Raw genomic sequence first — 13,548 nt, forward strand, 5'->3', positions numbered from 1 at the left:
GCTGCCTGCTAAGTGAATGTGCCTCGAGATTACTTTGTGGTTCCACAAACTGTGAGTCAGCCAAGGTTGAGTGTGTTTAACTAATCCTCCTCCCACCACATGTCAGGTGCAGGAAGTTTATGTCCACTCAATGAGCTGACTATCCTGCTCAGGTATTGGACCCCAGTGCTTTTCAGTATTTCTTCTTTCATTCTGTGAAAGCTTGATGTCAAAACTGAGTGGACTCATTGTTAGTTGGACTCACGGTGTGTAAGACGTCTGCTCCGATGGGTAACGAAAAAAATAATGGTAGGACATTTGTCAGAATGTGTTTAAAGTTTAAGCTAAGGTTCACCTTCACAGGTGATATTGGATGCTTGTCAGTGCAAAGTTATTTTGACATTGTTGTGTCAAGCAATGAGGAAACAGACAAGTTTTTTTTGGTTGTCAATTGGGTTTAAATTGATGTTTATTGTTCATTTTTTACATTGATTGTGCTATTGCCTCTCCGGCATCCTCCCCTGGTTAAGGTCCATATTCAGATCAAACTAAAAAGGTTCTACCAAGATATCACTTCTTGTACTCTTTATAATTTTGTAAAGTGTTGGTACTTTGGTTGTTTCGATTTGTCTTTGAGCAGGCACAAAAATCGGACTAAAACTGTCCACTAAACATAGTTATTATCTTTATGTAGAGTTACCAAAAATGATCACACACAAACTTCACACACACAAGCACATTCTGATCATCATGACTGTAACAACAGGATGAACAGCCGCTGTGTGAACCGATCGAATAGCGCAGCTATGTTTGTCAAACTGTCTTTTCCTTAGAGATTTGGCAGTGCGTCAAATTGTCCACTGGATTATAAAACAGGTGAACTCGTTTAGGTGAAAGGTGGTCAGCAGGTGTCAAGTTACAAAACGTGACACATGCTGGATGTCCAGAGCAGACAGGGGGTTGGCAGACAGGAAGTTGACAACAAAATAATGGTGACGAAGCACTTTCTTGTTGCTGAAATGCATAAGAGCAACACAGTGGGATTTTTACCAGCACTTTTTCAGTTTTAAACAAAATTTTGGCAAATACAGTGTAAGGCATTCAACTAATTTAATCCAGCATAATGAGTTTAGGGACCCGCAGAATGTGTTGGGTGAGACACATCATTATTTTTACTTCTTTTCTTTACTCAGTAGTCAAGCCTGTTCTTACCGTGCACTGTAATTTTTCTAATAGCAGTTTGGTTAGAGTTGTGGGTGGTGACACACCATCCCTCAGCCCCCATGACCCGCCCTACTGCCAAATTTAAACATCTGTAATGTGCACTAGTGTCTGATATTCCATTGTAACATGTTAAATTTAAATCTTGATGATATGCAGCATAACTATTGTAATCAGACATCCCAAGCTTCGCCTCCATTATTAATTGTCTAAAGCATAATAATTGTAGTCCTGCAGAATGATTATTAATTTTCTGGTTGATTATACCTGTGGGCAGCAACAACACTGTTCTGCATATAAGCATCTGCTAAATGAAAAAGTATTCTTCACATGAAAAGATGTCCTTGGAGAAACAACAGCTCATTTTTACTTTAATCAAACCTATGTGAAAGTGCTGTTGATTAAGGGGACTGTGGCATGCATTCAGAGGGGTAATATGGATTGTCTGATGATTTTTTTTTCCCTTTCTTCAGACATGTAAAACAGAAGAAAACTTAAATTTTGCAGTGGGCCAACTCCAAGTTATTGTTCCGTTGAGTTATTTGCATGTTGTAACTTGGCAGAAGTATTTCCGTGCTATGCTTTAGACAGCACCTGCACTGCAACAAAAAAAAAAAGGTTCAGGTCCAGTATATCATACTGGTGTGACACTGATGGTTTACATACCAACAGAACAGCAGAGAGTGACAGGACTGTGTGTACAATACAAGCAGCTCTCAGCCAGGCATGTCTGGGTACGCCTGAGCTGCAAACAGCAGGCCAAGTTCAAACTTCACTTCAAAATCACTGGGATCTCAACACTTAGTGGAATGCACAGGTGCAGACACTCGGCAGCAGACAATCCCAGCTAACACTTGATCAATTTGACACTTTGCAGGGGCTGAGGCCAATAGCAAGATCCTGTGGGATTGTGACTGGGGCTCATGCAACAAAAGAAAAAAGGCCACTGAGCTGGGATTTTTTTTTTGTTCCCCTGCCATTGGTCTTGCACTAGCCGGAGCTAATACATGTGTTTGCTCCTGCTCATTTACAGCATCACAGCTGATGGTTGTGTAATAACACTTTTACTCTGATAAGCTTGGCATGGGTATCCAATGGCATATTAATCCATCCGTGTGCAATTAATCAATGTTGGATCGCATGCTGGTGCTTTTAACTGCAGGCCTCCACTTACATTTACTGATATCAGCTGACATGTTTAATCAGGGATCACCTTCCTATAGTACGGACCACGTTGCATGTATTTCCTCGGGAGCAAATAGTCAATTTAACGGGGTTTTTTTTTTAAAAATACCCTGCACTCACTGTGAGACACTATCAGTCAGGAGGGAATCACTCAGAAGAGCTCTGTTTGTACCTTTGTTGGCTGTGAGAGGCACCACTGTCCCTCAAAAGCCTTTAATTATGTAGTAAACTAAATTAAATATCTCAATGCACTGAGCTTAATTCACACAATTAGCGAGGAAACATATGATGTAGCATTTTAATTACACTTAAATTAAACATATATTTGTTTGGAATAGTATATCTGACGCTGGAGTGCTGACGTGGGAAGGCAGCGCTGTTCACCCTGTCCTCTCCGGGCACTAAGAAGGAGAGGCAGATTAATTAACAGACCTTTGCAGCCAATGAAGACAGGTGGCAATAATCCTGACAAGAGACAGATCTGAAGCCTCTCATACAAAACCAATTTCAACTGCAGTCCATTTTTCAAAAGCTCATCAAGGTGAAGAACGACAGAGTTGAACCCGTGTGGCTGCAGAATTTGTTTGCCTCTGATTGCCTTGTCAGGATATCTTATCCGATGGCAGATGACCAAAACCCCACTCCCTCGTTCTCTGACACACAAACTGTTTCACACAATGCCTTCTCTGTTTTTCCCACTCACATACACTCATGCACATCCTCTCACACTGTCTTACACTTCCCCGCATGGAGCCACGGAGCCACAATTGACCATCTGCCAAGTAACTGTTCGTGCGCCTGTCAAGGTTTCTGTTCCTGCACAGCACATATGCAATTTGAAATAATGCAGATAGATTTTGCAGGTTGATTTCCTTATGAAATCCTATGTGAAAGAGAGGTAGACAAAGGCAGTCACGTCATTTTTACTTTGCAGCTTTCAGTTTTTTCAGCTGGGCTTTGACAGTATGAGCGAGCTGATTTAGCTAACATCAGCTCTGTTGACTTCTGCTGACACCAACATCATAAAACAGTGATAAAGATGCATGATGATGATCACTACAAACAATGCAACTGTAACGGTGGGTGAAGCGAAATACGAATCGGTCTTACGGGTTTAATTCTCACTGGTTGGCCCATGTATGAGACATGGAAATATCTTTAATTCTAAGTTAAACAAATTATAATATTGGTATGTTGAGTATGATAATGAAGAGTCTCCGATCAGATTTAGTTTTGGTGTACTGCTCAGCATACATACCTGGGCAGGCCACAACAAAGCTTAGATTTATGCATGTTCATGTTCTCACACAGCATGTTCTCATAAACTAGCAATATATCAGGAAACAAGTACTGATTAAGTGGACAGTTCTTCAAATCCACTAATGCTAATGAAATATGTCAGTATATATATATATATATATATATATCAGTATTGTGACTGTACTCATTTATGAATGAGTCCCAAAAATAAAAAGGATATTAGCAAATGACAGGAAGCTAATAAAACACACGGTTTCATCTACTCCTCGCTCTGTTTGTCTTGGCTTTTTCTGGTTTAGAAAAGGCTAAAGCGACAGTCCTGTAGAATCCAATGCAGTCCCGTAACAATTTAGAGGCAGAGATTTACTTTTTTTTTTAATCATTATTCCTTATTTACATTTCATAGATGTGTGGGTTGAATTGCATTAACGTGTACTCAGAACATAAATGGAATCAGGAGCAACACAAGGTAAATTGTTTCCATAACGGACATTGATTCTGTTTATCTTGATTATTGTCTTAGCATTCAATTAAGTTATTTATCTAAAGTAAATGGACCCCACTTGGTGTGCAGCAATACAATCAGCAGCACATTAAAGTAACCCTACTAACCACTGGCAATTAGTGCATAATAATGCGCTGCACTGGCATTAATGTGATTGAGCATGTCTGCCTTAGAGATATGCATATGTAACATTTGTCCGCTTCCTTTTTGCCAATGCAGCTAAGTCTTCTCAAAAGAACCTCAGTGGTCGATGATAGGAGCCACCCTGATTGTCCAAACAACCTCCCTTAGGGACATTAATTTCCAAGGAGTCCCATGAGTCAAGAGAGAGAGAGAGCTCACAGAGCATGAAGAGTAGGGAGTGGAAACCTCACACAAAAAAAAAAAAAAAAAATAAGTTTCTTTTTATTTAAGTTAAGGGAGAAAGTATAAATGGCAAATTAATTTTCCAGAGATTAATGTACAAGCTAAATATTTCAGTGCAAGTACTTAACTTCTAAAGAGTCAGAGAGTGGACAATACCTTACTCCCCTCCCCCCATTCCCTGCTCTCACAAAGTGTGTTAAAACGGCTTCCATGCAAAAGGAGACTAATGAGAGAAGAGATTCCAAGCTGCCGGATGCCTCTCATCAATCACCTTTCTCCTACGGAGGTGTGGTTCTGGCCGGGGGGAAGGGAGCATGGAGGGGCTGGTAGGAGGGAAGGCATCAGGCTTTTAATCTCAATAAGTTAATAGACTTTCTAGTCTGGTTGTGCTAAGTAGAACTTCATCTCTTTTGTTGGCAAACAAGCGGCATGTATATGAGCGGCAGTCTCAGAGCTGCTCTGCGTTTCCACGTTATACAGTTAATATGTGTCGCACCTGAAGTTAGGAGATCTATGCAAAGTTTGTCGACACGAATCCAACGGCTAGTTAAAGGTTACTGAGTACTGAGCCAGTTTACGAACACAAACCCAGATCCCTGCACTTATATGGCACTTTTCTACCTATCGGCACTCAAAGCGCTTAACACTGCTTCTTATTCACCCATTCACACTCACAATCACACACACACTCACACACCGATGGGGGAGCTGCTATGCAGCTGGCCAACACTCACCGGGAGCAACTAAGTTGGGGTTCAGTATCTTGCTCAAGGACACTTGGCCCTGTTACAGTTGCTTAAAGAGGAATTGACCAATAGCCAAAAGTCTGGATGGTGCATTTTTCCATCTTCGAAACTAAAAACTCAAGAGCAAATAGCAAAAAGAAAAAATTAAAATAATTAAATATTCCTAGCTGTACAAAGGAAACCTGTGAATGTAAGATAGTGGTATTTCACTGGCATATCCAGTGCAAGGGAGCTGGTCCCTGATGATACTATAGCAGAGTTTTGGAAGTGGCAGCTTTGAAATTTCAATAAATGTAATTAATAATTAAGCAGAAACAATTGAAGTTCTCTGATTTGTCAGAGGGTTGAGCCTTGCTGAAAATTATAAAAAAAAACTAATATCTCTGTATTGCTGCCCGTGCTTTTCTCTGAGTTTTACAGGAGGTTGTGTGTGTGTGTGTGTGTTGGGTGCATGCATGGATCAGTACTTAGCATTAAAATCATGTCTGTAACCATCAAAACCATGACTTTGTCTGAGTTATCACCTTCAGAAAGGTTAAAAAAACAAAAAATTTAACGTCATCCAGAGGCTAAATTTCTAGTCTGTTATGTCAATTGAAAAAAAAAAAATTCTCTCGTTCTGAAATTAACTGCTTATTGTTTGCTTTTCAAAAGAATTTTGCACTGTGCTAGAATTCCACGAACAACTACCCAACTTGCCGTTGATTTTCTAAACGTGCGTTCAATCCTGAGCATAGCTGAGAATGTCATACAAAAACTTTTTATGTTATCATTGATGTTTGATATTACATTGTTAAAATAATGAGGTCAACAATATCTAACAGTGACTTTATGACGATGACATTGCATTTGTCCCTTTGTGCCTTTGGCCGTACTGTACCAATGTAGCAGCACTTAATTATCTCGATGGTGAACAATGTGTATGTGGTAGTGGTTGTACTTGTGCTAAGGAAGAGGCGGTAATGTGGAAAATATGCAGAAAATGTATTTGGGCTGACTGCCCGACTATTAATAATGATTGTGTTTGGATAAATAGTGTCCTACTTTCAGAATCTGTGGATCTAAATATTCCCAATAGGCTGCCTCCATCCTGTATTGATTGATTGGTATAGTGTTTAAAGGTCATAGCCATAAAACATGAGGATGTAATTAACACACTGTGATTTTTAACAAGTGCTTAATGTATGGATTGTTGACTCCTTACGTTATAGCTTGCTCCTCAATCTAGTATTCGGAATACATGTTGTTGGAATTTAGGATTAGGTGCCGAGCCGATGTGATTTCCAGTTCTTTACCAAAAATGGGCAGGTATGTCTGAGAAGCGTAGGATACACATCATATAGTGTGTCTTTAATTGGGGTTTTCTTCTAAAACCACTACCCTCCAAAATATTACATTCCATGCAGAGTCACATGGAGACAACACAGGTCTGTGTCCTCGTGATTACTTCACTCAGCTTCTACACAGATAATTAATTTGGCTTAATAATACAATAAAACATATCGTGGTGCTTTTAACTGGATTCAACATGCCTTGGCCTTGAAATGACTGAAGGCTGAGGTCCTACTGATAGATGTGAGGCAAACAGCTTCGTTTAACCGTGCCTTTTAAGGACTGTCACCAAAATGTCTTCAATTGCTTTTAAACCTTAAGGACTGACCACCACATTTAGTCGCATCTTAAAAGGTTCTGTTCTCTGTATAACAAAACGAAGCCTTCGCTGTGTGGCAACACATTCGCTCCGTCGTTACCTTGGGATTTGAGTTTATTGATATTTCCTCTAAGATTGAAAACATGTGTTTTGGTTTGTGAAGACATTTGTTTAAAAATCTGGGCTTTCTTAAGCAGTGGAAACGTTTTTCTCTCTTTTCTTTTTTTTTTTTTTTGTCCCGCAGCAAGCAAATATAAATTAGAAGGAAGCGGTTTGCTTTATAAAAACACATTGCACAAGCTGAATATTCTTCAATGCTAGGATTTAATTAATATATGATTAATTTATTAATTCATTTGCTGGAAATCTAATTTCAGATGCACTCATTTCAGAATTATTAGTTGCTATGTTCCCAATGACAACAAGCAACAGTTTTTAAGAAATTGACCTGACTTTGGTTTACAGCTTTAGCTTGTCCAGAATAATGACAGCGTAACCCGAGTGATTAAAATGTTTTTGTTTAATACCCCAAATTTGTTAAAGATGGCTCAAATGGAGCTAATGCAGTAGGACAGGATGAAATGTCATTATAGCAAAAGATTTACAGATTACTTGGCTGCGATATTGATCAGACAAAAGTGCCTTCACAAAGATGGTCTTTCATTTAAAAACACGAAAGAAGGTGTTTGGTTTTCATTTGGCTGCAACACTGCCTTACCTTGAGAAAGACAACTCACCACAAAAGGACCCAATATGAAAGGTAACCACAACCCAGTAATTTAATAACAGAGTCTAAAATCAAAGGAGGAAAAAGTTCAGGTCTGAATGCAATGAAATGTATCAGTTCCTTAGAACCCACGGACATAGCTCACTTGTGGAGGAGCAGGCCTAGACAGAAAGGGCTGAGTAATGAAGATGGATGCATTCTGTTATCAGGCAGCCACTTACTGGGGCCTGATGTAACCTTAAACATTGAGGATAGCTCAGTTGCACAAAGAATCTAATTAATAAAGAGCGGCCATGAAAAAGGACAAAGCAAGTGTGCATTTGCAGATGAATTCCAGCCACTAACCAAACATTGTTGGAGTCATTTGGTTTCTTTCCAGGCCAAGGCGACATTGGCGAGGATTTAAGGCAGTGTTTGATGACTGCATGTTTTAGGGTTTTGTTTTTCGGTATCAGCCAGTGTGTGTATTTATATGTGTTTTTTTTTTTGTAATTCATGTTATGCATTTAAGTGTTTTATACCGTTGTTATGTGCCAAACCTGTGATATAAAGGAACTGGATATACAATACACGTCTGGGCTTGAATTACTTAGCTTATTCCAGCATTAGGGGTTTGTTTACTCACACCATCATAGGGTCAATCTGCAGTTATTACAGATTCTTTGTAAGTAGAGAATGTTTCCTGATTTACTGGAATGTAACCTAAACCTGTAGTATTCAAGTATTATTATTTTATAAAGCTTGCTATCATCACATCAATATTTAAAAAAACAGACTAACATAGTCAAAATACTTTCTTTAAGACCAGTTCATATTAGCCCCAACTGGATTTGTTTAATGTTCCGTAATGTAGCATAAATGTTGTCACAACCCCAGTTTCATAGGCTCCAGACGGACACTGTACAGATGACCACATACATGTGTTAGATAAGTAAACCAAGCACTTATTTCACACGGTGGTGGTATGTAAATTGGAATTTTTATGTCAGTGTCCTCGACAGTGTTCTTGTGAAGGAGGTACACGTACTGTTCACATTGTGTCACTGCGTTGTGGAGCTGCCTGCCAAATCGGTTTGGAGTTCTGCACTTCTGGCTCAATGTCATGGTTAAGAGTAGCTGATCACCAGCAAGTGTGTGATGATTGGCTGAAAGATTCCCATGTGATTTTGATTAAGCAATCTTTTATGTGCAGACAGAAGTTTTCTCCTGATGATGTACACTTTTAAATTAAGTTGAAGAATGTAATTGAAAGAACAAGCCCAAGCTCTTTGTACTTTTATTTTATTCTAAATTACTTTTTGTTTGCTTTTCAGCTTATTGCCATTTATTTGTTCCTTTATTTTTTTTTTTTTTGAAGGCATCTCTTTGTATTTCTGAGGTTTCTGTTATTACAAAATCTTTGAACTAGCTGCTCCTTGGAACTGAAAACTATCAGCAGGCCAGATACGTCACTCATTACTGGGTTGAGGAAAAAGAAGGGGAAAAAAAAACAACAACCTCCAAGCCAGAAGTTAGCTCTGATGTCAGGCCTAATGACTGAGGTGACCCACAATCAATGGCAATTCAGTCTCATTAGCAGACTAAGGCTGTATCTAGACTGACTTTAGCCCTGTGCGAAATATACAGCCTCCTCTTTCATTTAAATGAGGTCAGTCTGTTAAAGCATCCAGCCTGAGAGAAAGGGCATTTGGGGGGAAAAAAAAAATCTAGGCTTGTCCACCAAAAAAGTTTAACCCGATGCAACTTTTGCCACAGTGCATAATGTCTTGCAGGAATTAGATAAAAGTGCTTATTTCTGCTACTTAATTGCAGCTATATTGATAAAAGATTCAGTAATTACCGCGCAAACTTTCAGGGTTTCAGGGTATGAGAACATTTTTTTGGCATCTGAGCCTTGAAATTCGCCAATTTGTTGTTTAAATTATTATCATAACCCCACCCCACAAAAGTATACAGCCACACTGTGTACACTGAAATGCTCACAGTCCTCGCACTCAAATTGTTCTTATGTTGAAGTTTAGCAGATGTAATGGTTACATTGGTCACCATCCAAGTTGGCGAAGACATTCACTCGTGTGATTGCATGTTTTTCTCTCACTACCCAGTACCAGCTCCAGAGAAGATGTCCATGGCGGTCGGTTACCTTCCATTGGCAGATGTGGCTCGTGCTGATTACTGCTTTGGCTTTGATGGCTCTGGTACCCTTTGTTGTTTACTGCATGATGACCGCTTTCACCAATCCACCTCCACCCAGCACCTTCAAAGTGGCAGCAGCCACGTTTGGTTTTCTGACAGAGATCCTGCTGATCAAGTGAGTATTTTTTTACTTGGTACTCAGTGTTTAGTAACCCTCATATCTGCACAGTTTAAGTGCCCTTGGACTGAACTACGTAAGCCAAACACCGTCGGAATATATGGGTTTAAATAATGAAAAGGTTTTTTTTTTTTCCAAATATAGTAGTGTGTTGTGTTTTTAATCTGCCACATATTTTCAAGCCATTTTTCATTTGCTTGTAAGATTTAAAACAAGACGCCGTGACCATCCGTGTCCCCCAAATAATTATCTCTGAAAACATGTTGTTGTCTGACCCGCAACACCCTCTACCCCTCTCGTTTTCATTTTGTCGTCTTTCCCATTTTGATATTGCTAATTGGAACAATGCCTGCGGTTCTGTAAACCATTAGTAAATGAACAGTCTGTTTTTATTAACATCTAACTTGTAAATAATGCATAAGATTCCTGGCATAAACAATATCTCCTCTGTGTTAGAAGGCAACATATGGCAAATACTGTAGTCGGATTACAAATGCAGGTTATGTAATCTATAGTTGCCTAAAGCAGTATCTCAACCAAGCTGGCGTAGTACTGGGAAGTACTCAGCTTTACAATGCAACACCAAATTTTTTTTAAAACCACCTTTTTGATGGGATTTTACTGACTTGCAATTTAGACAAGTTCCCCTGCTTAATGAAATTCATTGTAAATTATGAAGTTGCAGTAGTTGAAATGATGTAACCATCCATTTACCCTTAACTGCTTTTCGTGCCAGCAAGTACAATTAAAACTGTCTCCTACATCTCTGCTTCCCCCAGTATTTGTCTTAACTAAAATAAGGGTCTGTTTCTAATTAACTCAACAAGGCTCTTAACTTTTTCCCCCATTAACTGCCTTTGCAAGGAATGTGGCTAGTGAAGTGGTAATTAATAAATATGGTTGCACTAGTAATGTGCTTCTGCATCATTATCTTGTTGTAGCCCTTATCCACGCTGGTAATGAGCTGTAATTTTATGATAGGAAATTGGTTTGTTTACAACACATTCAGACGGGCTACATTCTTGGCATATGTCGGCAGCAGGTATTGCTTTATTTTTCACATTGAAAAAAGGTTCAAACATGTTGTCGCACTAGTAATAAAACTCATTCAGATTATTGTTGCATATTTGTGTTGTTTTAAAGCTCTAATCCTAAATTATTAGAGTAAGCACTGTATGTTACATGGAGCAGAAATATCATATGTTGTACATATATTTGTCTTCTTAACGCACAGCCCATCACACTGGAGGTATTCCACTGCACTGAACAGGTCTGCTGCCAACTGATGCTTACATTATTAATGTTACAGTCGGAAGGTTGGTGGGTGCCCTTATTAGTAATGGTGGGCCTCGCAGACCCATGCCCCATGGTGCTTGTGCTGTCTGGGATGTGCCAGCCTCCTGCTGCCCCTTGTCAGGGTGCATCTCAGTCACTTTTCAGCCCCAGGGTGAGAGCCCTTGTAAGGAGCAACCCCCTTGTCTGTCGCCCACTACATGACCTGTTAGTCGCTGGAACGGGGCTTTAAGACACAGATAAACAGTTCAGAGTGACCTTTTACTGTGTTGGAGCCATGTGGAGCACTCATGTGATCATTTACAATGACTCCTAATGAAATGGCAACGTGCAGTGCTGCCTGTTTAACGGCAGGGGGGCTGCAGCCTTTTGCTACTCCCCGAGAGCCTGCACCTCTGTGTCTTTTTTACCTGTTGTCAGTTGCCGCGGCTGCCACACTCTGGACACAGGTTTAGCTTGCTGGAAAGCAATTAAAAACCAGCTCTGTCATTGTATTTATTCAGAATTTCAGAAGCTGTGCTCATTTTGTTCATCATGCAATGCTTTTCTATCTTGGGGCCGGGGCACGCCAAGACAACTGTCCGCTGTCAGCCAGCATCAGGCTGTCGTGGACCATCCGTCAGCTTAGTCTTTGCTGTGTGTCCCGCACCACTGGCGCGAGTCAGATCCTGGGAGTGGCTTTTCAGACGATTTTGAGCTGTTGAACCGGCCTGCTTCAGCCCTTCGGTGAAAGCCACTACTCCTGCCAACGCCAGTACAACTTCTACTGTTGCTGTAACTCCTTATCACGCATATCTTTTATTAAAAGTAGTTATGAACGTTGTGGGGTGAGCCAGAAGAGTGTGACAATGGATGGATAACTCTTTGCTTTGTTATCCACGTTCTGTTTCTGCATGTTTCTTGGCTCTCCTCTTTGTGGTGTGTTCTAGTACCACTTGTCGGCCGAGACGAAGTCGACACGAGCTGACGCAGCTGTTGGTCTTTGTTGGTGCTAGTACCTCAATGTCAGCTCGGTGTGTCACAGCCCTTAACTTCTCTGTCTTCAAAGGGAAACCGCACTGATTCACGCATCCAAGTCTGTTTACCGATCTCGGGGCATAAACACATTGTATAAATGCTTTTGCGACTCGAGAGGGACCCGAGTAAAATCGGTGTAAAATTGCCTCAAGTGGTGTGACCAGAGTCAGCATCAGTTGAAGTTTGCAGGCTTGAAAATGGTAGAAATCTAAGGGTGTGAAATTAGAGAGAGGGGAGTTTAAAAGACCTCGCTAGCTCAACTCATTGTCTTCACTTAAAGGATAGCAACTCAAAGCTCCATTAGCTGCCGTTGGCAAAACGCACCTGAGAGTGTGGCTGGACAGCCTGGGACAAAGTTGCATTGTAAGTAATGTAAGCACCACATCTCAACAAGAAGATGTGTAGGGTCAAATATTACTATATCTCTTATGCTGTGTTGATTTTGATGCTCTTCAAGCTACTGGTACTTGTTGTTGAATATTATTCTAGTAGCAACAAATGTCCCAAAAAGACTAAAGCCAAGAGTGATGTGACCTCACTAACGTATTGCCTGTGTAAAAATCCTCCATATTGTCCTTAAACCATTAAAAAACAAATGAGTGAGCCACACTCCTCTTTAGTATGAGCACACACTGCTGCTATAAACTCATCTAGAACTGAGAACATATCGACCCAAGTCCTTTCATGATGGTACAAGTCTGATCTAATACATATATTTACTTAAATGTTGATTAAATATGTTTCTGACTCACTAGTCGACTTATTACAACACGTATTTTACAAGCTACTTGTTACATGTACAGAAGGTCCCAAAGTTCAAAAGCTTAATTATTGGACGTTTACCTTGGGCTCTGGATCAGAGCTGATACCAAGCTTTCAAACTGGCTCGAGACGGGAAATGAAAAACTATCGAGCAATGTCAGACTAACTCTGTGATAATGTGTGTAGTTCTTCAGTTATGTGTCCTCCCTTTTTTACTTACAAATGGAAAATGAATTGTCCTGCTATGATAAAGACTGTAAGACAGGAAAACGAAAAGTACTAGGGCTGCTTCAAGTTCACGTGTTAATAGCCGATAAAATAATATAAAAGAAGACCCTCTAAATGTTGTATTATTTGTTCCACTTACAAACGTCTTCACAACAATCTTTCCATCTCAGTGCTTTGCTCTCTGGCTTCGTTTCAACACTTTGAACCTCCAAAGTAATCTTCAAAACAATCTGCCCTCCTCCTCCTCCTCCTCATGCTGCCATTCTGTTATTGGACACATTCACGAAGTCACAT

At 40.0% G+C, this 13,548-nt stretch overlaps 1 protein-coding gene across 1 annotated transcript in view; it reads left to right on the plus strand.

Moving 5' to 3' along the window:
- LOC137132078 (uncharacterized) overlaps positions 1-13,548 on the plus strand; it is a 66,660-nt gene that overhangs the window by 46,354 nt on the left and 6,758 nt on the right. Inside the window, exon 4 of the mRNA XM_067514152.1 lies at positions 9,746-9,951. Coding sequence (XP_067370253.1) covers positions 9,746-9,951 — 206 coding nt within the window. The remainder of the gene's footprint in view (positions 1-9,745; positions 9,952-13,548) is intronic.

The sequence above is a fragment of the Channa argus genome, chromosome 8 (assembly GCF_033026475.1).
Source record: "Channa argus isolate prfri chromosome 8, Channa argus male v1.0, whole genome shotgun sequence".
In the NCBI taxonomy this organism is placed as follows: Eukaryota; Metazoa; Chordata; class Actinopteri; order Anabantiformes; family Channidae; genus Channa; species Channa argus.